Source organism: Pristiophorus japonicus, chromosome 21 (assembly GCF_044704955.1).
Source record: "Pristiophorus japonicus isolate sPriJap1 chromosome 21, sPriJap1.hap1, whole genome shotgun sequence".
NCBI classification, from domain to species: Eukaryota; Metazoa; Chordata; class Chondrichthyes; family Pristiophoridae; genus Pristiophorus; species Pristiophorus japonicus.
In genome coordinates this window covers 35310754-35335487 of record NC_091997.1, presented here as the reverse complement: position 1 = coordinate 35335487, position 24734 = coordinate 35310754, and the positions used below count along the sequence as shown (strand labels likewise).

The 24734-nt window shown below is 51.3% G+C and overlaps 1 protein-coding gene across 1 annotated transcript in view; it reads right to left on the bottom strand.

The window, feature by feature from the left end:
• The window catches only part of LOC139233512 (trafficking kinesin-binding protein 1-like), a 59562-nt gene that overhangs the window by 3460 nt on the left and 31368 nt on the right, over positions 1 to 24734 (bottom strand). The window contains exons 10-15 of the mRNA XM_070863914.1: positions 22463 to 22600; positions 17253 to 17329; positions 16376 to 16606; positions 14263 to 14564; positions 13228 to 13446; positions 12375 to 12483 (exon numbers count right to left, since the gene is read on the bottom strand). Coding sequence (XP_070720015.1) covers positions 12375 to 12483; positions 13228 to 13446; positions 14263 to 14564; positions 16376 to 16606; positions 17253 to 17329; positions 22463 to 22600 — 1076 coding nt within the window. The remainder of the gene's footprint in view (positions 1 to 12374; positions 12484 to 13227; positions 13447 to 14262; positions 14565 to 16375; positions 16607 to 17252; positions 17330 to 22462; positions 22601 to 24734) is intronic.

Genomic DNA, 24734 nt, shown 5'->3' with positions numbered 1-24734 from the left:
CTCTAACGTAGTCTCAGAGTAGATTTATTTCTACCTCGGGGTTTTCCCCCAACAGTTTTGGCGCTGCGAGCAAGGTGTACCGGTAAGCCCTCCTGACCGAGACTCGAACGTACGGGGATAAGGTCGAATTTCACGACATCCCAGAAATTGGAACGTCAAACCGGCAGGGGCGAGGCTGCCAGACACCCAACGAACAAGTGAGACTCGGAGAGGTTCGATAACAGAAACAGTGAGTAGAAATTAAGATAAAGTAGAATGTAAGTAAGATAAGTGGTGTGTAAGAGAAACGAGTGTCCCCGTCACTTCAATTTTCACAAACTATCTCAATCATCTAACTTGAGCCGGAATTAAGAGGGCAAATGCCCCACGTGATGACCAAGGATTAAGGTCGAAGGGAACACCGGGAGGACAAAGTGACGGTGGAAACCTGTGAGTGACTGTGTGATACGCATGAACTGGTGAGAGAATTGAGGGATAATCCCATCGCAATAAATAAGTAACGGAGTAGAAGTAGGCCCGCGTGAAGAGACTCATTCGCAGAGGAAGCAAGGGAAGGTCAGATCACATAATGGCGTCGGGGGAAGACCTTGAATGGGGGCCGGGAGGGTCACTTAGTAGGTTCTATGCAGACGACCAGAAGAGCTTAATCGATAAAATGATTAAAGACGGGTGGGATCCCTCAGCTGTCCCCAAGGAGCAAAAGAATTGGTGAGAGAAACAGAAACAGAAAAAGGCAAAGAAAGCTGGAGTACTTTTAGTATATCAGTTATGTGTGTTACAAAGTAAAACCAAACAATTTGTAGAGAAAAGTAAGGAAACAGAAGCCGAGAATAAGAAATAGAGAGAGCGATATGAACAAACCAGCAAGTGGGAGGGGATCAGATTATGATCTCCCTCCGACTTATGTTGCCACAGTAGCGGCCTCGGCCCCTCCCTTTGATGAGGAGACCGAGATGGATGGGTCAAATTCAGTAAATACAGAAAGGGCAGCCCCTCTTAGGGTAACCCAGGGCGTACAGGGAGGGAACCCCCCGATATCAATACTACACTTTCACCACCACAGAAAAACAAATGTTGAATCAGGATTTGGGGAGTCTACAACCACGGAAGAGAAATGTAGAATTTTGGCAAAAGTTAGAAGAATTGTATGAGACCCACAATATGCATGAGCGAGATGTCCACCAAATAGTTCGGGCTAAGTGTCCAAAGGACCGGTGGGCAGGGCTAGCACCCCCTCACAGTGACGGCACATGGATACCTGCTATGGGTGCCACAAGGGCACAATGGGACGCTGCCAGAACGGGGTTCGTCCAGGCTGTACAGGCCTTAATGGGAGCATCCAGTCCAAATTGGGGATTGATAATGCAGACCCGCCAGAAAAAGGGAGAAAACGCCAATGACTACGGAGAGAGGTTATGGTTCCAATATCAAGAATCCTCAGGACAGGCGGCCCCGAACAGAGACGATCCAGTCTTTGTGAAAATGTTTAAGGACGGCCTTTCGGCCGATCATCAAAAGTTCTTAAAAATGGGGGTGGTAGTCGCGGACACCTATGACCAAGCTGTCCGGTGGGCATGCCACATTAACTCTGGGGGAATAAAACAAGAAGTGGCCACGGCTAAGCATAGTAAGAGTGCGGGCCGAGGGGAATGCTACAACTGTGGCAAGACGGGTCATTTTGCCTCCGACTGTAGGGGCCCAAAAAGACCAACCGTCCGATGTGACAATTGCGGGAAAAAGGGACATGCCACTGATAAATGTTGGGCACCCAAGGAGAAAAGAAATAGTCAGTCAGGCCTTAGAGTAGAGGAAATTAACTGACAGCAGCTAATCACAGCGCTGAGGGACTTAGAAAGAGACTGAAGGCCAGCGGCCCCCGTGGGGCAGGAAGAGGATCGCGTATTCACATAACAGCGCTGTTAGGGGGCCGGCAGTGTGATATGTTAGTGGATACCGGAGCATCGGTATCTATGACAGATATTCCCTTACCCACAACTAAACATGTCGTCCATATAACTGGTGTGGGAGGATTTGCCACCAAAGTCCACCAGAGTGAAGTAATTCTATTGGAGATCGCCGGTATTCTGATCATGGCACAATTTTATGTATGCCCAAATGCAGAAGGGACCATATTGGGGATCGACCTCCTGGAACAGTTAGGGGCAATAATAGACCCACAGAATAAGAGAATAGTTTGGAGAAATAAGGGAGGACGCAAAATCACGACGTACGGGGATCAGACTAATTTGCACAATCCCGCAAAGGTCGGAAGTGTGCAACTTCTCACCCGAGATTGGGATACAGCAGGAGACTACGGCCCATTATGCGAACAAATGAGGGAAGTGTGGGCTCAATCAAAGCAGGATTGTGGGCTGGTAAAGACCAAGCCAGTGGTCATTCCTGGCCCCGAACACACTCCTCATAAGCAATACCCCATTAAACCTGAAGCCCGAGAGGCCGTAAAACAAGTAGTGCAGGACCTCTTGCGGAGGGTGTCCTTCGGGAAGCCGAAAGCACTACGAACTCGCCAACCTGGCCCATAAAGAAACCAGATGGCTCATACCGATTGACCATAGACTATGCGGCGTTAAATAAAGTAACTCCCCGCCAGCACCCCATCGTAGCAAGCGACCATATTTAATGGACTGAAACCAGAACATAAAATATTCACTGTCTTAGATATAGCTAATGGATTTTGGTCCATACCATTAGCCCAGGAGTCCCAAGATAAATTCGCATTCACGGTCGGGAATAGGCAGTACACTTGGACACAAGTGCCCCAGGGTTTTCACAACAGTCCGGACATATTTCACCGAACTATGAGTCAAGCCTTGGAGACTGTAGATTTAGCCCCCTACCGAAGTACCATCCTCCAATATATGGACGATCTGTTGATTGCCTCAGAGGACGAGAGAGGACATATGGGGGCTCTAATAGAAACCCTAGAAGCCTTAAAGAAAGCAGGATTTAAGGTAAACCCCAAGAAAGCTCAGATCGGATTAAAGGAGGTATTGTACTTGGGACACCAACTGTCGCAGGGGTCAAAAACAATGCCCCACAACAGAAAGGAAGCAATTCGCATTATGCTCTGACCGAAAATGGTCCAAGGAGTGCGTAAAGTATTAGGACTCTTTAACTACTGTAGGAACTTTATAGCCAACTTCGTGGCAATCGCAGAACCCATACAGAGATTAGTTAAGGGAGGAAAACCAGCTCTAGAAAGTGTGGAATGGGGCCCGGAACAAGAAACAGCATACGGCCAGATAAAGGAAGCCCTGATGTCTGCACCAGGCCTAGGACTGCCAAATATGAACGCACCGTTTCACATTCATTGTGAAAACGAGGGCGGGTTTTACGGAGTAGTAGTTACTCAAATGCATGGAGACCAAGCCCGCCCAGTAGCTTACTATTCCACCCAACAGTCGCCCGTGGCAGGATGTGTAGCAGCCTTGGACTGTGCAACGTGGGCGGTGAAAGTTAGTGAGCCAATAGTAATGACGGAAAGGTTATACTACATACCAAACATAACTTGGTGGAAATGCTCAACACCGGGAAATAGCGCTCCGTGTCCAACGGCCACCGGGCCAAATGGGAAGCAGTATTACTTCCCTTAGATGGGTCCATAAAAATTGTACGAGACACGGGGGAGAACCCGGCAGAGGGCCTCTTATCCGTGGGTGAGCCTCATGAGTGCCAGTCACAGGAATGGGAGGACTCACCGGGACACATAAGTGAGATTCCCCTTGAAAACCCCGAGCTGATCCTGTACGTGGATGGGTCCCGGAAATATATTCAGGGGACCCCGCATACGGGATGGGCGGTGATAGACGAAGCGCTAAACACTGTCCGAAAGGGAAGGTTATACGGAGGACTGTTGGCCCAAGTTGCTGATTTCATTGTCCTGACTGAAGGCCTCCAACTGGCTGAAGGCCGGCGGGCAAATATATATACAGATAGCCGCTATGCCTTCAGGATAGTCCATGACTACATGACTGCCAGGGCAAGGAGAGGGTTCGGCACTTCGGGCGGGGAGGCTATCAAACAAGAGGGCCAAACCAGACTACTATTAGACGCCACCAGTAAACCCGCAGAGGCAGCAGTGATCAAGGTTAAGGCTCACCAGAAAGTAGTAAACAATGTCCAACGGGGCAATGAAGCAGCGGATAAAGCGGCACAGGAAGCAAGTATATCCTTAAAAGTGCAGGAAGAAGTTGTATGTAGTATCATTACCAGGGAAGATATAAACATTGTGAGATTACATGCCGATGTAAATGATGAAGAAAAGAAAGATTGGGGCACAAAAGGAGGGAGTCAGGGTGACGACTTTATATGGAGGAAAGATGGGAAGGTGATAGCCCCGGCTTGTATTAGACAAATGCTCATGGAACTACACCACGGAATCAGTCATGTTGGACGGAACGTCATGATAACAAACATAACTGGGGATTGGTGGTGGTCAGGAATGGGACGGGACGTAGCTAAGTACTGTCAGCAATGTGTCACATGTGTCCAGCACAACCCAGGAAAGGCCGTTAAGGTTAGAATGGCTCACCAACCACGACCAAGGGAGTGCATACAGATAGACTTCACGGGACAGTTACCATCCTCAAGGGGCAAGAAATGCTGTCTAGTAATAATAGATCAGTTTACGCGGTGGGTAGAAGCATTCGCCACGCGAAACTGCACTGCAATCACGGTGGCCCGAATATTGGCAGAGGAAGTAATCCCATGTTGGGGCGTCCCTATCCAAATCGATCCCATTTTACCGGACAAATAATGAAGGAAATGTGTGCTATGTTGGGTATTAGACAGAAGTTTCATCTCCCCTACCACCCGCAAAGCTCTGGGATGGTAGAACGTATGAACAGGACACTTAAAACAGCCCCAGCAAAGGCCATCCAAGAGATGGGACAAGCTTGGGCAGATTTACTACCCACAATCTTGATGAGACAAAGGGAAATTCCTAACCGGGTGACGGGATTAACTCCAGATGAGTTGATGACAGGCAGGGCGATGCGCCTGCCGGAAGGAATCATAACCGGGGGATCCGACGTAGGACCCCTGAGGGATCGGATTAGGAAGTATGTCTTGGAACTGAGTAAGCAACTTAAGGAATTGAGGAAGGAAGTGAGGGAACGGCAAGCAGGCCGGGACGGACAGAAGGAACTGGAGGACCAGGGGGAGGTCCCACAGGTAGGTGCGAAGGTAATGGTAAAATGTCTGCCAGGACGATCGGGGTTTGCTCCCCGTTGGTCTGGTCCATTTGAAGTCCTAATTAGCAGAGATACGTGCACCTGCATAGATATGGGTGGGGTTGGCCGAATGGAAACATTGGTCTCAGCTCAAAGAATATGAATCCAACGACCCCAGCACAAGCGAACTAAACAAATAATCCTGCCTTCATACACATTCTAGGAAACTGAAGGCAGACGCATCAGCAGAAAACGCCGGAAGAAATAAAGACGATCCAAGATGAATGTGTTACGCGATATTATGTGCAGTTTGCTTTTTTGTGTAATTGTAATATATAGCCTAGGGAGGACTCAGGCCGGAATGCCCCCACGGACCAAGATAGAGTTGTATGTGAACACCTTTTTGTACATGTCATACACCTATGCCAAGAAAGCCAATGTTGCCAGCTGTTGGGTCTGTGCCCATGTCCCCACACACTCGGAGGAAGGAATCTCCCTACAATCAATCCCATTTAGTGATAATGAGACGGCCAGCTGGATGTTTGGAGTTAGAACAGGATTCACACGCGTTGGCTCTTATGCCATAGAGCCAGACGAGCCATCACGGAGACTGAAAGGTTCTGGGCCATTGCGTTTCCCTGGTATGGAGCGGGTAAATTGGCGAGGGAATCCATTAACATGGCTTCCGTCCTGGAACAGGTGTCCAACGATACAGCTGAAGCCCGAGTTAAGGTTAATGCAGAGATGGTAGCCCTCCGCACAGTAGCTCTGCAAAATCGGATAGCCCTTGACTATGTGTTGGCAGAAAAAGGGGGAACCTGTGCCCTGATCGGGGCCAAATGTTGTACATACATCCCGGATAGCACGGGAGAAATTACTAATCTGGCAGAGTGTATCTAAGAAGAGGTTAAAAAGCTTAAGCAACCATCAGCCTCCACATTGTGGGACTGGTTCTCAGGGTGGTTAGGATCTATGGGAACGTCACTAATCCAAGGTCTGGTTACCATTGTGGTGGTGGTAATAATGCTGTATTGCCTATGTATGTTACTTAAATGTTGTATAAGCAAAGCACTGTCATCTTTACTATCGAGCAGACCTGTAAACCCAACCGCCCTCAAGCTACGAGAACCTAGCGGTGTCTCAGAAGATGGCGTACACACGTTTAAAACACCTACATGATGAGGTTTTACAAGCAGCAGAATGAGGTGCGACAGGAGATGGGAACCTGGACCCCGGGGCTCAGGAACCGGCACATCACATCACCAATTTCTGATGAAGACCGGGTATACGTTGGCCTAGAATTATATACGTGAAAAATTTCGGCCAAATGAGGGATTGAAGGGTTAATAGCGTTGGTGCGAAATTGCTGTGCTTTAGAAAATGTACTATATGACAGAATGAGATAAGCAATTGCGAAAAGGTCACAAGACGCTGAGCAAGAAAGAAACCAATCACACCAGACACTGGCCGAAGATAAGGAAGTAAGCCGGCCAAAGACGAAAAAAACTCGTTGTGTAGACACTTTTTGCAATGCCAGATTGTAGAAGACATGTGACCTTTGCGGTTTACGATTTTAAATACTCATTTTTTGTAAACCCAAATTGAGTTGTTGCCTGTTTGAGGGACCTACATACAGTTCCCCTGGTACCTTGTACCAATAAACTGTGCGCGTTTTCAACTCTCTAACAGTCTCGGAGTAGATTTATTTCTACCTCGGGGTTTTCCCCCAACAGTAACCCTGCAGGTTCCGGCACTTTAAATGCCCATCCAACCATCTCTTAAAAGTGGTGAGGGTTTCTGCATCCATCACTCTTCCAGGCAGCGAGTTCCAGATCCCCAAACCCGCTGCGTAAAGAAGACCCCCCTCAAAACCCCTCTAAACCTTCCACTAACCACCTTAAAACTATGCCCCCTCATAATAGACCCCATCCACCAATGGAAATAGACCCTTACAATCCACTATGTCCAGGCCCCTCAATATTTTGTACACCTCAATGAGGTCTCCTCTCAACCTCCTCTGTTCCAATGAGAACAAACCCAACCTATCCAATCTGTCCTCATAACTGATTCTCCATTCCAGGCAGCATCCTAGTAAATCTCCTCTGCATCCTCTCCAGTGCAATCACATCCTTCCTATAATATGGCGACCAGAACTGCATGCAGTACTCCAGCTGTGGCCTAACCAAAGGATTATACAATTTAAGCATAACCTCCCTGCTCTTATATTCTATGTCTCGGCCAATAAAGGCAAGCGTTCCGTTTGCCGTCTTAACCACCTTATCCACCTGGCCTGCTCCTTTCAGGGATCTGTGGACAAGCACTCCAAGGTCCCTTTGTTCATCTACACTATTAAGTGACCTTCCACTTAATGTGTATAACCTTTCCTTATTCGCCCTCCCAAAGTGCATCACCTCACACTTCTCTGAATTAAATTCCATTTGTCACTGCTCTGCCCACCTGACCAGTAGATTGATATCCTCCTGCAGCCCATGACTTTCCTCTTCCTTATCAACCACACAGCCAATTTTAGTGTCATCTGCAAACTTCTCAATCATACTGCCTATATTCAAATCTAAATCGTTGATATATACCACAAAAAGCAAGGGACCCAGTACTGAGTCCTGCGGAACCCCACTGGAAACATCCTTCCAGTCACAAAAACATCCAAAAATCATTACCCATTGCTTCCTACCTCCAAGCCAATTTTGGATCCAACTTGCCACTTTGCCCTGTATTCCATGGGCTTTAACCTTCATGACCAGTCTACCATGTGGGACCTTATCAAAAGCCCTGCTAAAGTCCATATATAATACATCGTACGCACTACCCTCATCGACCCTCTTGGTTACCTCCTCAAAAAATTCAATCAGGTTTGTCAAACACGATCTTCCCTTAACAAAATAGTTGCATTTGGTTGGACGTTTCATACACATTTTGTACCAACGGTCTGGCAGGCTCAGCCAATCCATACGGCCGACCAGGAAGCAGATTCTTAAAACCGCGGTACACAGGCGATGCGATGACATCACTGGCGAGGTGTTAAACAATTGGCTCAGTCAATCAGCCATCCCCTATGATCACGCAGAGGGAACATGGGCCCAGGTTCTGCACTAGAAGCCACAGTGGGTGGGGAGGGGGGGGGGGTCAAATTGGAGAAAGTGGTTGCTAATTATTGTTCAGCAAAGTGATAGAGTATGCTCACAGGTTTATGGAGCTGTGATTGGCTTAGCCAATCACGTGATGTTCTCAAGACTCAATAAAACCCCAGCCAGTTGTGTTCAGGGGATCTACGATGAGGCAGGTGGTTGTGAGCCTGGTGGATGAACTGGTAATGTGTAGTGTGATTGTTAAACCTTTGCTAATAAACCAACTAGTTCTCAATAGCAATGTGTGGCTATGAATTCTTAAGCAAAGAACCCACGAAGTGAATGCATTACAACCGCTCCCCTTCACCCTCACCCCCTGGTCTCCCATTTCTTTCACTTTGTTCCTCCTTCATAACTCAGTTGAAGACAAACCAGAGAAGAGAACTTTGAGGCTGCATGTTTCTAAGCTGCTGAACCAGGCCAGCCAATAGATCAACAGTCGAACCCCCTCCCCCACCCAGGGTCCGAACACCCTGTCACGTTCAGGTGAGAAGGCCCCATTCATCTCATGGGCGAGGCTCAAGAGGTGGCTTCTAATGTGGAAAGGAGTTAATGTTAGTGTTATTAAATCACACGCTGCCAATCACACAACACCGGCAGAATCCGTCACTGGGCTCTATCACTGCAGGTTTGGTTAGCACACGAAGCAGAAGCAGGAACGCTGGTTACCCTCCCACCTTACAGCACCGAGGTTCACTATAATGGCCCAGAGATCCTCCAGCAATGCAGGGACTGGAGAAGCTGCGATTGTTCTCCTTAGAGCAGAGAAGGTCAAGGGGAAATTCGGGAGCTGTTCAAAATCATGAATGGATTTGAAAGTGTAAATAAGGAGAAACGGTTTCCAGGGGCAGGAGGGACGGTAACCAGAGGGACACAGATTTAAGGTCTTTGGCAAAAGAATCAGAGGGGGAGATGAGGAGAATGTTTTTATGCAGCGAGTTGTTGTGATCGGGAACGCGCTGCCTGAAAGGGCGGTGGGAGCAGGTTCAATCGTAACTTTCAAATGGCGAAGAGAGTGAAAGTGACCCGGGGAGTTAATGGAATCAGATGTCACCAAATGAAGCAGTTGTTTATTAAACCCTATGGGGGAGGGGCCGGTGCTCTGTGGAGGAAGGGCCGGAGCTCTGTGGGGGAGGGACCGGAGCTTTGGGGGGGGGAGGGGCCGGAGCTCTGGGGGGGGAGGGGAGGGGCCGGTGCTCTGGGGCGGGGGAGGGGCCGGTGCTCTGGGGCGGGGGAGGGGCCGGTGCTCTGGGGCGGGGGAGGGGCCGGTGCTCTGGGGCGGGGGAGGGGCCGGTGCTCTGGGGCGGGGGAGGGGCCGGTGCTCTGGGGCGGGGAGGGGCTCTGGGGGGGGGGAGGGGTCGGTGCTCTGGGGGGGGAGGGTGCGGTGCTCTGGGGGGGGAGGGTGCGGTGCTCTGGGGCGGGGAGGGGGCGGTGCTCTGGGGCGGGGAGGGGGCGGTGCTCTGGGGCGGGGAGGGGGCGGTGCTCTGGGGCGGGGAGGGGGCGGTGCTCTGGGGCGGGGAGGGGGCGGGGAGGGGGCGGTGCTCTGGGGCGGGGAGGGGCCGTGCTCTGCGGGGGGCGGTGCTCTGGGGGGGGGGGCGGTGCTCTGGGGGGGGGGGCGGTGCTCTGGGGGATGGAGGGGCCGGTGCTCTGGGGCAGGGGAGGGGCCGGTGCTCTACACAAGGAGACTCTACAGTGGGGGAGACATTCTGTGGGGGTGGGCGGGGGGCAGACACTCGACACTGGGAATCAAACACCACAGGTCTTACTTCGAGATTCAACACTCCTTAAACTTTCAGCAAGTGCCTGTACCACGGCTTTTTCTGCCTGTTTTTGGGATAAAGACAACATTCCGTTAGCAAATCCTCAGTCAAACCGGCAACAGTCACTCCAGGGTGTGGGGCCGCATATCAGCACCCCCAAGAGTAATGGAGAGGAGGGGGGGGGCACGGGGGAGTGGGGGGGGGGGTGAAAGAGAGGAGTGTGGGGGGGTGAAAGAGAGGAGTGTGGGGGGGTGAAAGAGAGGAGTGTGGGGGGGGTGAAAGAGAGGAGTGTGGGGGGGTGAAAGAGAGGAGTGTGGGGGGGTGAAAGAGAGGAGTGTGGGGGGGGTGAAAGAGAGGAGTGTGGGGGGGTGAAAGAGAGGAGTGTGGGGGGGTGAAAGAGAGGAGTGTGGGGGGGTGAAAGAGAGGAGTGTGGGGGGGTGAAAGAGAGGAGTGTGGGGGGGTGAAAGAGAGGAGTGTGGGGGGGTGAAAGAGAGGAGTGTGGGGGGGTGAAAGAGAGGAGTGTGGGGGGGTGAAAGAGAGGAGTGTGGGGGGGTGAAAGAGAGGAGTGTGGGGGGGTGAAAGAGAGGAGTGTGGGGGGGTGAAAGAGAGGAGTGTGGGGGGGTGAAAGAGAGGAGTGTGGGGGGGTGAAAGAGAGGAGTGTGGGGGGGTGAAAGAGAGGAGTGTGGGGGGGTGAAAGAGAGGAGTGTGGGGGGGTGAAAGAGAGGAGTGTGGGGGGGTGAAAGAGAGGAGTGTGGGGGGGTGAAAGAGAGGAGTGTGGGGGGGTGAAAGAGAGGAGTGTGGGGGGGTGAAAGAGAGGAGTGTGGGGGGGTGAAAGAGAGGAGTGTGGGGGGGTGAAAGAGAGGAGTGTGGGGGGGTGAAAGAGAGGAGTGTGGGGGGGTGAAAGAGAGGAGTGTGGGGGGGGGGGAAAGAGAGGAGTGTGGGGGGGGGGAAAGAGAGGAGTGTGGGGGGGGGGGAAAGAGAGGAGTGTGGGGGGGGGGGGAAAGAGAGGAGTGTGGGGGGGGGGGAAAGAGAGGAGTGTGGGGGGGGGGGAAAGAGAGGAGTGTGGGGGGGGAAGAGAGGAGTGTGGGGGGGGGGGAAAGAGAGGAGTGTGGGGGGGGGGGAAGAGAGGAGTGTGGGGGGGGGGAAGAGAGGAGTGTGGGGGGGGGGGAAGAGAGGAGTGTGGGGGGGGGGGGGAAAGAGAGGAGTGTGGGGGGGGGGGAAAGAGAGGAGTGTGGGGGGGGGGTAAAGAGAGGGGTGTAGGGGATGTATGGGGGGGGTCCGTGCCAGGCCAAGAATAGATGAATCTCTGGGAGCCCTTGTCCAATATGGAGCAGGCAGCGTTAATCTCCCACGGTGGGAGTGACGGTGTCCAGATGTGACATGACCGAGCGACAGATATCAGCTGGAATCAGGTCCAACAACAGCCACCTGTGAAAATTCTCACCCAAACCACGAGCCTCTCCCTCAAAACAGGTCCCATGTGGCCGGAGCAGACACAGCAGGTGGGAGGAAGCACAAACTGACTGCGGGTGATTCCCGCAATGCTCTGATAGGAGAGCGGAACGTTATAAATGGAACTTTATATCATTAATATATCACCAGGACCCACCAAACTCCTTCCCTCCACTGGTCCCTGAAGGTTCTGAGAGACACCATTGGATGCCAAATGACATTGGGAGCTTGCTGTGCGCAAATTGGCTGCTGGGTTTCCCACATTACAACAGTGACTATGCTATAAATGTATTTTGTTGGCTGTAAAGCATTTTGGGACGTCCTGAGGCCGTGAAAGGCGTTACAGAAATGCAAAATCTTTCTTTTTTCTTTTTAAAACAATCATTTCCCAGGCCTGGCAACTCTCAAGGGGGGGAGGGGGGGGCTATAAGCACCAAGCATAGATTACCGGTCCGACTCCGACATAGGGGCGCATAAATAAACTGCAGCCAGCAGTCGTGTCACACTTCACCCCCTCCCCCGCACCCCATCCAGCCCCCACACCTTCCCACGCACCCCATCCAGCCCCTCCCCCTCCCCCACACCCTTCCATCCAGCCCCCTCTCCCTCCCCCACACCCCATCCAGCCCTCACACCCCTCCATCCAGCCACTTCCCCAAACCCCTCTATCCAGCCCCCACCCCTCCCCCACACCCCCCTATCCAGCCCCCACCCCCACCCCCACACCCCTCCATCCAGCCCCCTCGCCCGCACCCCTCCATACAGCCCCCAACCCCTCCCTACTTCCAGCCCCCCGTCCCCCCATTGCCCACTCAGTCGCTTACCTCAGTGTGGCAGTGGTGAGTTGGTCGGAGGGGTGCATGATGCGGCAGTTGGTGAAGGTGTAGGTGGACTGGGTGTCGGGCAGTCGGTTGTTGGAGTGAAATGCTGTAACTGAAACCACACACAGGTTATTGCACAGCAGGAGGCAACAACGAACCACCTTATTGCACCTCCGCACAACAATGGCAGGAGAGGGACGGTAAATGAGTGGAGGGAAGGCTCCCAGGGGGCACGGGCACAGAGCGAGGTGGAAGCCAAAATTCGGGTGGTGTGGAGACAGGGAGGACGATAGTGACGGATTTAGGAGAAAGGTAGCGATGTGAAGGAATGTTTGCCTCAGATACAGAGAGTTTGGGAGAGAAACTAAAAGAGATCTGTTCTACATCAGATTCTCTGAGGTGAGGGAGTACTCAATCCAATGTGTGTTTTGAATACAATACAATGAGGGGTGTGGGGTATATCAGTGTTACATTGAGGGGTGTGGGGTATATCAGTGTTACAGTGAGGGGTGTGGGGTATATCAGTGTTACAGTGAAGGGTGTGGGGTATATCAGTGTTACAGTGAGGGTGTGGGGTACATCAGTGTTACAGTGAAGGGTGTGGGGTATATCAGCATTACATCGAGGGGTGTGGGGTATATCAGTGTTACAGTGAGGGATGTGGGGTATATCAGTGTTGCAGTGAGGGGTGTGGGGTATATCAGTATTACAGTGAGGGGTGTGGGGTATATCAGTGTTACAGTGAGGGGTGTGGGGTATATCAGCATTACATCGAGGGGTGTGGAGTATATCAGAGTGTTAGTGAGGGGTAAATAGGCGAGGGGTATATCGGCAGCTCTCGGTGGCCTTTCCTTACCGTTGGCCTCGGGTTTGGTTGGTCCCAGCGGCGTTGTTGCCAGTTCCTGGAACGAGGCCATATCTGCTTCATCTTCCTCATAATCGTTCAGGTTGTAGACCTCCCCCGGGTCGATGACCAGCTGACAGAAATCTTTGGTGAGGACCCCTGGCCGGGAGTCCAAAATCCCCCCAAGGTTCGGCTGAGCGAGTTGCTGCCACTGATGGAGGGTCACTGAGCCTGAGGCAGAGACAGAGCAGTCAGTGCAGGGCACAGAGGCCGAGACACGGCTGGTGGGGAGGGGGAGGGGAGAGAGTGGGAGAGAGAGAGAGAAAAAGTGAGAGAGGTAGAGGGAGAGAGAGAGAGAGAGAGAGAGAGAGAGAGAGAGAGGGAAAGAGTGAGAGAGGCAGAGAGACAGATAGAGAGGGAGGCAGAAAAGATCTGAAGAGAACAAGTGGAAGGAAGCAGAGAGATGGGGAGAGAAGGAAAGAAGCAAAAGGGTTAGAGATGAGACGAGAAGACAAGAGAGAGATGGATACAGGGAGAACAGATTTGAAAGAGAAAGAGTAAAAGATGGAGAGTGAGAATTGGAAATAAGTAGAGGGGCAGAGAGAGAAATGTGAAGAGCGAGAAAAATCAGTGGAGGGAGAAATATGGAACAAAGAATTTGACAAGAGAGAAAGAGAGATAAAAACCAGGAGAGGGAGAGTAAACTGTAGGGTCAGTGTCAAGGGTCAGAGGGTAAACGCTAGGGTCAGTATCAAGGGTGAGAGAGTAAACTTGAGGGTCAGTGTCAAGGGTCAGAGGGTATACGCTAAGGTCAAGGGTCAGAGGGTAAACACTAGGGTCAGTGTCAAAGGTCAATTCTAGGATCAGTGCCAAGGGTCAGAGAGTAAACTCAGGTCAGGGTCAAGGGTCAGAGTGTAAACGCTAAGGTTCAGTGTAAAGAGTCAGAGAGCAAACTTTAGGGTCAAGGGTCAGAGAGTAAACACTAGGGTCAGTGTCAAGGGTCAGACAGTAGACTCTAGGGTCAGGGTCAAGTGTCACAGGCCTCACCTTCCAAGGGTTTCACGATCTTCAGTTTATCCGGGCAGTTGGGGCGGGAGCTGACGGAGAAGCCGGAGAAGCTGGTCAGCCCCGAGCTTCCGGAATAGTTGGTGCCGGTGGACAGGACGCTTTCGGCGGGGGTCAGGAGGCCGCTGGGCGAGGGTTCGTCGACGGTCAGCCCGGGCTCCTGCTCGAAGAGCGTTGTGTCCGAGGCAGCCTCCTGCCGCTGGGACAGTCGCTGCAGCGCGGCCTGGAGATCCCGACAGCCTGGAGTCCCGGGAGTTCCCGGCTTCCGCTCCAGCTCCTCCTCCCTGAAACAAAGGTTCAGCCTCACGTCAAGCACAGAGTCTGGCCGCTTTGATCCAAGGTCCAAGGTCCATGAGAGCTGCGTGACCCCACTGACCACTCCCTCACTCCCTCCCTCCCTCCCACTGCGACAATGCTCTCGCTCATTTGTCTTTGGGAGCGCGGCTCATTCACAATATTGCACATGGGGCGTTTCTCCAACTGGGGAGCCGGAGTGCCGGGGGCGAGGGAGGGCCGGAGCGCTGCTCGGCCTAAAGGGAACATTGCGTGACTCCCTCGACAGGAGGCCAGTCCTCACATCCAGCACCGCCTCGGTCAAGGGCTATTGCACAATACAGGCCATTGCAGCCCAGCCCACTCCTGCCCGCACCCAACACCAGCCACTGGCTGCTGCCGAGATTTCCTAGGATGGTACCCGGAATGAGAGACTGCAGTTATGTGGATAGACTGGAGAAACTGGGATTGTTCTCCTTGGAGCAGAGAAGGTTAAGGGGAGGTGTTCAGAATCATGAAGGGTTTTGATCGAGTAAATAAGGAGAAACGGTTTCCAGTGGCAGGAGGGTCAGTAACCAGAGGACACAGATTTAAGGTAATCGGCAAAAGAACCAGAGGGGGAGAGGAAGAGAGTTTTTTTCATGCACCGAGTTGCTGTGATCGGGAACGCGCTGGCAGAAAGGGCGGTGGGAGCAGATTCAATAGTAACTTTCAAATGGGGAATTGGGTAAATACTTCAAAAGGAGAATTTTGCAGGGTTATGGGGAAAGAGCACGGGGAGTGGGACTAATTGGTTAGCTCTCGGAGAAGGTTGTGAGTTCAAGTCCAACTCCAGGGACTTGAGCACAAAAAACCAGGCTGACACTCCCAGTGCAGTACTGAGGGAGTGCTGCACTGTCGGAGGGGCAGTACTGAGGGAGCACTGCACTGTCGGAGGGGCAGTACTGAGGGAGAGCCGCACTGACGGAGGGGCAGTACTGAGGGAGCGCCGCACTGTCGGAGGGGCAGTACTGAGGGAGCCGCACTGTCAGAGGGGCAGTACTGAGGGAGCGCCGCATTGTCGGAGGGGCAGTACTGAGGGAGCACCGCACTGTCGGAGGGGCAGTACTGAGGGAGAGCTGCACTGACGGAGGGGCAGTACTGAGGGAGCACCGCACTGTCGGAGGGGCAGTACTGAGGGAGCCGCACTGTCGGAGGGGCAGTACTGAGGGAGCGCCGCATTGTCGGAGGGGCAGTACTGAGGGAGCACCGCACTGTCGGAGGGGCAGTACTGAGGGAGCGCCGCACTGTCGGAGGGGCAGTACTGAGGGAGCGCCGCACTGTCGGAGGGGCAGTACTGAGGGAGCGCCGCACTGTCGGAGGGGCAGTACTGAGGGAGCGCCGCATTGTCGGAGGGGCAGTACTGAGGGAGCGGCGCACTGTCAAAGGTGCCGTCTTTTAGATGAAAGATTAAACTGTCTGCTCTCTCAGGTCGATATAAAAAATCCTATGGCACTATTTCAAAGAGGTGCAAGGGAGTTATCCCCGGTGACCTGGGGCCAATATTTATCCCTCAGTCAACATAACAAAACATTTATCTGGTCAGTATCACATTGCTGTGGGAGCTTTACAACATTACAACAGTGACTACACTTCAAAAAAAAAGTCTTTGACTGGCTGAGATGTTTTGAGACGTCTTGAGATTGTGAAAGGTATTATATAAATGCAAATCTTTCTTTCGAAAAGCCAGCACAGACATGAAGGGCCGAATGGCCCTGTGCTGTGCTGTAAGATGAAGTTACTGTGATTGGATGGGCGCGGGAGTAGAGGAGGTGATGCTTACGGAGTGCTCTCGGTGTCCAGGGGTAGTGACTGCAGTTTGTCGTCCAGTCCCAGAGACGTGTTCGAGCCGCAGAAGCTGGCGTGAGGAGTACTGAAGTGGCTGGAGATTCCAGACTGAGCAACGGACGATGGACTGGAGCCCGGAATGTTCTGAGGGGACTGGGAGCGAGACTTCAGCTTCACCGCTTGGTTCACTGCCCGCACCGTCTCAAACACTCTCCGGTTGTAGTTACTGGCAGAGGAAAGCAAAGTGTCACCAACCCTTCACCCTGAACGTGTCCGCTGTGTCTCAGTGAGCAAAGCTCTCGCGTCTGCGTCAAAACGTCGTGGGTTCAAATCCCACTCCAGAGACCTGAGCACATAATCCAGGCCGACACTCACAGTGCAGTATCAAGGGAGCGCCACACTGTCAGAGGGACAGTACTGAGGTAGCGCCACACTGTCGGAGGGACAGTACTGAGGGAGCGCCACACTGTCGGAGGGACAGTACTGAGGGAGCGCCGCACTGTCGGAGGGACAGTGCTGAGGGAGCACCGCACTGTCGGAGGGACAGTGCTGAGGGAGCGCCGCACTGTCGGAGGGACAGTGCTGAGGGAGCGCCGCACTGTCGGAGGGACAGTGCTGAGGGAGCGCCGCACTGTCGGAGGGACAGTACTGAGGGAGCGCCACACTGTCGGAGGGGCAGTACTGAGGGAGCGCTGCACTGTCGGAGGGACAGTACTGAGGGAGCGCCGCACTGTCGGAGGGACAGTACTGAGGGAGCGCTGCACTGTCGGAGGTGCCATCTTTTGCAGTAAACCCAAAAGTTCAGACCAAATCCGCAGGCTTACATTATGCATGGCGGCCTCACGCTCCGAGTCAGAGTGTCCGTCTCCTACCTGTTCTCGAGCAGCGCCGCAGTGTCCACGTGTAAACCTTTCCGCATTGTTCCTTCAATCTCAGCAGCCAGGGAGTCCTTCAACACAAGAGATTTGAGACTTGATTAAATGCACGTCGTTCTTCCAGTCTCTCCTCTCCTGAAACCGCTCTCTTAAGTATGGGATCCACAGCCCCCCCCCCACCCCCCCCGCCAATACTTTACCCAAGTGGCCATTTGGCGCATGGGAGTATCGGTGGACTATTGGACCATGGGAGTGGGGGGGGGGGGAGTCACAGCCGAGGACAATCCCGGCCTTCCCCGACACGCACGCACACCTTTCCAGGAGGGCTCACTGGGCAGGAGCAGGAGTCCTGACTGAATGTCCACCCCCCCCCCCCCCCCAGGGACACTGACATTGGGTGTGAAACCAGTGCGACGGCTCAGATCAGTTGCAGCGCAGAGCAGGCATGGAGCGGGACACCTTCCGGTCGGCCTCGGCACCAAAATGGCTCCTCAATAAATGCAGAAAATGTTACTGGTCCATAACTGATCAATACAGCAACTGTGGACTCAACTAGGAAACCCGGGGGAAGGGCCCAAGTCCCACAGGGCAGGGCACTGACACGGTGATACCAGGAGTCATGTATGTACTTTTGGGATCACTAGCCATTAGGTGGCGCCATTGGGCTGCCGCACACGTGTGTGCAGATCAAGTATAAAAGGCCACCACTTCGTATATTAGTCACTTTGGGCCTTAATAAATCAGAGCCACGGTCATACCTCTTGGAGTTAAACAGTACTCAGTCTAACAGTTATCGCATACACAACATTTGGCGACGAGGCAACAAGAACCTTTGATGCAAAAATGAGCACAATTGGATTGTTGGAGCGATTTGTGGAAGGAGAAGACTTTGAGAGTCATTTGAGCCAGTTCTTCGTGGCCAACAAAATGGAGGTCGGCGACGCAGATCGGTGCCGGGTGATGTTCCTCAAGGATTGCGATCCAAAAATTTATAGTCTGATAAAGAATCTACTCCTGCCTGTGAGTCCAAGAGAGAAGACATATGAAGAATTGTGTACACTGGTACAGGATCACCTTAAGCCAGACGAAGGCATCATCATCTCGAGATACAGATTTTACACGCACGTGCGCTCAGAGGGCCAGAATGCGGCGGAATTCATTGCCGACCTGAGACGTCTAGTGGGACCGTGTAAGTTCAGGGCTGTGTTGGCAGACATGCTGCGGGACTTCTTTGTAATCGGCATCAACCTCGAGGTGATCATGTGTAAACTACTGGCAGTGGAGAGGTTGGACTTGAACAGGGCCATCACGATCGCTCAGTCACGCATGACGACGAATAGAAGTCGAAAGCAGATATCAGTGAAAAATCGAAACTCGGCAAGTACTGTAAATATGATTGATTCGGCGTTCGGCAGAGCGGCACATGGCAGGGCCTATCCGGCTGTGTTCGTGAAACCTGTGGCTGCCCAAAGTCTGCCAGTGGGAATGCATCCGATTTCTCCGTGTTGGCGTTGTGGGGGAAATCACCGGCACCAGCTGTGCCGATTTAAGCAATATAGTTGCAAAGGCTGTCTGAGAGTGGGGCATCTCCAGCGCAAATGCCCGCAGATGAGCAAGCGAGCTGCGACACACCATGTGGAGGATGATGATCAGACTAGCGCGGATCCGGATACGCAATCTGAGATACCAGAGGAGGAAGTGTATGGACTGTACTCGTTCCTAACTAAGAGCAAACCGATAATGATCAATGTGAAATTTAATGGGATACCGGTATCGATGGAACTGGACACGGGGCGAGTCAATCGATAATGAGCTAGAGGGCATTCGACAAGCTGTGGGATACTAAGGCTGTGAGGCCCAGGCTCAGTTCAGTCAATGCGAAGTTGTGCACGTACACCAAAGAACTGATAAAGGTGACTGGCAGTGCCACAATTAAAGTGTCGTATGACAGTGCGGTTCACGAGTTACTGCTATGGATTGCCCCAAGCAATGGCCCAATGGTGTTTGGCAGGAACTGGCTTGAAAAAAATCAGATGCGATTAGAACGGCATTGTCGTCGGAGAAAGATACATGTGCCCAAGTACTGAGCAAGTTCCCCTCACTGTTCGAACCAGGTATCGGCAACTTCACAGGAGCCAAAGTGCAGATCCACATGGACTCGGATGCAAGACCCGTCCATCATAAAGCTCGGGCAGTTCCATACATGATGAGGGAGGAGTTCGAAATCGAACTGGACAGACTCCAGCGTGAAGGGATCATATCACCGGTTGAATTTAATGAATGGGCCAGCCCCATTATTCCTGTGCTGAAATGTGATGGCACAGTCAGAATCTGTGGAGACTACACGGCTTCGATCAACAGGGTTTCGAAACAGATTCAGTACCCGTTACCGAAGGCTGATGACTTGTTTGCTACGCTAGCTGAGGGTAAGTCATTCACCAAACTGGACTTGACGTCGGCCTACATGACACAGGAGCTGGTCGAGACGTCGAAGAGACTTACGAGCATTAACACGCATAAAGGACGGTTTATTTATCACAGGTGCCCTTTTGGAATTTGCTCGGCTGCAGCAATATTTCAGAGGAACATGGAGAGTCTCCTGAAGTCCGTTCCCAGAACCATCATGTTCCAAGATGATATCCTGATCACAGGTTGTGACTCTGAGGAACATCTGAACAACCTGGAAGAGGTTCTACATTGTCTGGACAAAGTGGGACTCAGACTGAAATGCTCAAAGTGCATCTTCATGGCACCAGCGGTCGAATTCCTGGGGAGGAAAATTGCTGCTGATGGCATCAGGCCCACGGACGCGAAAACCAAGGCCATCAAGAATGCACCCAAGCCGCAGAATGTGACGGAGCTGCATTCGTTCCTGGGTCTACTCAACTACTTCGGTAAATTAGTACCTAAATTGAGCACCTTATTAGAACCACTGCACATACTGCAAGAAAAGGCGACAACTGAGCATCTCAAGACAGAGCTTTTAAGAAAGCCACTAATCTGCTTTGCTCTAACAAGCTGCTGGTACATTATGACCCACGTAAATGTCTAGTATTGGGCTGTGATGCTTCGTCATATGGAATTGGTTGCGTATTCCAAATGCTAATGAGTCAGGTAAACTTCAACTAATCGCGTATGCTTCAAAAGGTTTGTCTAAAGCGGAAAAAGCCGACAGCATGGTAGAGAAAGAAGCACTAGCCTGTGTGCATGGGGTTAAAAAGATGCATCAGTTCCTGTTTGGTCTTTGGTTTGACCTGGAGACAGATCACAAGCCGCTCATTTCACTGTTCTCTGAAAACAAAGGTATCAATACCAATGCTTCATCCCGCATCCAGAAGTGGGCGCTGACATTATCCGCTTATGATGATGTCATTCGCCATAGACCTGGCTCCGAGAATTGTGCCGACGCTTTGAGCCGTCTGCCGTTGCCCACACCGGAGGTGGAAACGCCACAACCGACGGACCTATTGTTAGTTATGGATGCTTTTGAGAGTGAAGGAACCCCTGTCACGGCTCAACAAGTTAAGACCAGAACCAGCCAGGACCTGATTTTAATCGGTGGTGAAGAGTTGCATCCTCAAAGGTGATTGATCTGCCATACCCAAGCAAATGTGCGAGGAGACCAAACCTTACATTCGTCGCAAAGACGAACTGACTATTCAATCGGATTGTATTGTGTGGGGCAATCGTGTTGTTATGCCCAAGAAAGTGAGAGAGGAATTTGTACGTGAGCTACATAGCACACATCCCGGCATTGTAATGATGAAAGCCATTGCCGGGTCTCATGTATGGTGGCTGGGAATTGACTCTGAGCTAGAATCATGTGTGCATCAGTGCAACACTTGCATGAAGCTCAGCAAAGCACCAGCGGAATTGTCGCTGAGTCTGTGGTTGTGGCCGTCCAAACCATGGTTCAGGATCCACATAGACTTTGCAGGTCCCTTCCTGAGGAAGATGTTTTTAGTTGTGGTGGATGCATATTCGAAGTGGATAGTGTATAATCATGTCATCCAGCACATCCACAGCTTCCATTGAGAATCTGTGTGTCATGTTCACGCCACATAGTCTGCCTGACATCGTTGTTCGTGACAACGGATCGTGCTTCACCAGTCAGGAGTTCCAAGAGTTCATGAAACTCAATGGTATCAAACATGTAACGTCAGCACCGTTTAAATCTGCATCCAATGGGCAAGCAGGACGTGCTGTCCAAATCATAAAGCAGAGTATGAAGCGAGTAACCCAAGGGTCACTGCAGACCCGCCTGTCATGCACACTGGGTAGTTACAGGACAAGACCACACACGCTTACCGGGGTCTCGCCTGCTGAACTAATGATGAAGTGAGGTCTTAAGACAAAGCTATCTCTTGTACACCAGACTTGAATAATCATGTTGAATATAGAAGACAAAGTCAGCAAGGGTATCACGATCACGCAGCTGTGTCACACGATATTTCTGTAAATGATCCTGTATATGTTCTGAATTATGGTCAGGATCCCAAGTGGATCGCTGGTACTGTCATGGCCAAGGAGGGCAACTGAGTATTTATTGTCAAGCTCAAAAATGGGCAAACATGCAGGAAACATATGGATCAGACAAAGCTGCGGCACATAGACAAACCGGAACAGTCAAAGAGACGATCGATGACCAACCAACCTACCCCCAGTCATCAGAGGACTCAGTGGTCATCAGTGAATCGGGACTTTCAATCACTGACATGTTCAATGAAAATGGACTTTCAATCCCTAACATTGCCACTCCCACCAGGTCAGCCACCAGTCACGACAGACTCTGAACATTCACCCAAGGCTGGAGTTGAACTGAGACAGTCAACCCGGGAGCGTAAAACACTGGACCATCTCAATTTGTAAAAGACTATGATACTATCTCAGAAGGGGGTATTGTCATGTATGTACTTTTGGGATCACTAGCCAATGACAATGATGTCATTGTTGGAGGCCATTGGACTGCATGCATGTATGTGCAACCCAAGTATAAAAGGCCAGCTATTTTGTATATTAGTCACTTTGGGCCTTAATAAAAGCAGCGTCAAGGTCATACCTCTTGGAGTTAAACAGTACTCAGTCTAACAGTTATTGCATACACAACACCACGCCTGTGTGTAAAGCCTGTTGGTTGTAGAAAGGCTGAAGGCGGTGAGGGATTGTAGAGTGTGAGGGAGGGGTGTGAGTCTGGCTGCATCACTTACCATGGGGTAGATGGGGACCGTGTGGTAGCGGTTGATGGAACTGTTCGGCACACTCTTGTTCCGCAGATTCTTTATCTCCTCCTGGGCCTCGCGCAGCATCGCGCCACACTGGGCATACTTCTCCCGTAGGTAGTGTAACTGCACCACAATCAAACAAAGCATCATCTGAATCACCCGATCAAACACCCTGCTCACTACAAGCACTAGGGTAACTGAGTGACAGTGTGAGGGAGCTGGATTAACATCAGTAGAGATACAGTCAGTAACACAGGGCGCTGGGGGAGAGGGATTACTGAATGACAGTGCGAAGGAGCTGGATTATCAGTAGAGATACAGTCAGTAACACAAGGCGCTGGGGGAGAGGAGTTAGAGTGACAGTGTGAGGGAAACATAGAAACATAGAAAATAGGTGCAGGTGTAGGCCATTCGGCCATTCGAGCCTGCACCACCATTCAATAAGATCATGGCTGATCATTCCCTCAGTACCCCTTTCCTGCTTTCTCTCCATACCCCTTGATCCCTTTAGCCGTAAGGGCCATATCTAACTTCCTTTTGAATTTATCCAATGAACTGGCATCAACAATTCTCTGCGGCAGGGAATTCCACAGGTTACCAACTCTCTGAGTGAGGAAGTTTCTCCTCATCTCAGTCCTAAATGGCCTACCCCTTATCCTAAGACTGTGTCCCCTGGTTCTGGACTTCCCCAACATCGGGAACATTCTTCCCGCATCTAACCTGTCCAGGCCCGTCAGAATCTTATACGTTTCTACGAGATCCCCTCTCATCCTTCTAAACTCCAGTGTATAAAAGCCCAGTTGATCCAGTCTCTCCTCATATGTCAGTCCAGCCATCCCTGGAATCAGTCTGGTGAATTTTCGCTGCACTCCCTCAATAGCAAGTACATCCTTCCTCAGATTAGAAGACCAAAACTGAACACAATATTCCAGGTAAAATCTCACCAAGGCACTGTACAACTGCAGTGAGACCTCCCTGCTCCTATACTCAAATCCCCTAGCTATGAAGGCCAACATACCATTTGCCTTCTTCACCACCTGCTGTACCTGCATGCCAACTTTCAATGACTGATAAAATATGACACCCAGGTCTCAATGCACCTCCCCTTTTCCTAATCTGCCACCATTCAGATAATATTCTGCCTTCGTATTTTTGCCCCCAAAGTGGATAACCTCACATTTATCCACATTATACTGCATCTGCCATGCATTTACCCACTCACCTAACCTGTCCAAGTCACCCTGCAGCCTCTTAGCGTCCTCCTCACAGCTCACACTGCCACCCAGTTTAGTGTCATCTGCAAACTTGGAGATATTACACTCAATTCCTTCATCTAAATCATTGATGTATATTGTAAAGAGCTGGGGTCCCAGCACTGAGCCCTGCGGCACCCCACTAGTCACTGCCTGCCATTCTGAAAAGGACCCGTTTATCCCGACTCTCTGCTTCCTGTCTGTCAACCAGTTCTCTATCCACGTCAGTACATTAACCCCAATACCATGTGCTTTGATTTTGCACACCAATCTCTTGTGTGGGACCTTGTCAAAAGCTTTTTGAAAGTCCAAATACACCACATCCACTGGTTCTCCCTTGTCCACTCTGCTAGTTACATCCTCAAAAAATTCCAGAAGATTCGTCAAGCATGATTTCCCTTTCATAAATCCATGCTGACTTGGACCGATCCTGTCACTGCTTTCCAAATGTGCTGCTATTTCATCCTTAATGATTGATTCCAACATTTTCCCCACTACTGATGTCAGGCTAACCAGTCTATAATTACCCGTTTTCTCTCTCCCTCCTTTTTTAAAAAGTGGTGTTACATTAGCTACCCTCCAGTCCATAGGAACTGATCCAGAGTCGATAAGCCTGTTGGAAAATGATCACCAATGCATCCACTATTTCTCGGGCCACTTCCTTAAGTACTCTGGAATTCAGACTATCAGGCCCCGGGGAATTATCGGCCTTCAATGCCATCAGTTTCCCGAACACAATTTCCCGCCTAATAAGGATATCCTTCAGTTCCTCCTTCTCACTAGACCCACTATTCCCTAGTACATCCGGAAGGTTATTTGTGTCTTCCTTCGTGAAGACAAAACCAAAGTATTTGTTCAATTGATCTGCCATTTCTTTGTTCCCCATTATAAATTCACCTGAATCCGACTGCAAGGGACCTACGTTTGTCTTCACTAATCTTTTTCTCTTCACATATCTATAGAAGGTTTTGCAGTCAGTTTTTATGTTCCCGGCAAGCTTCCTC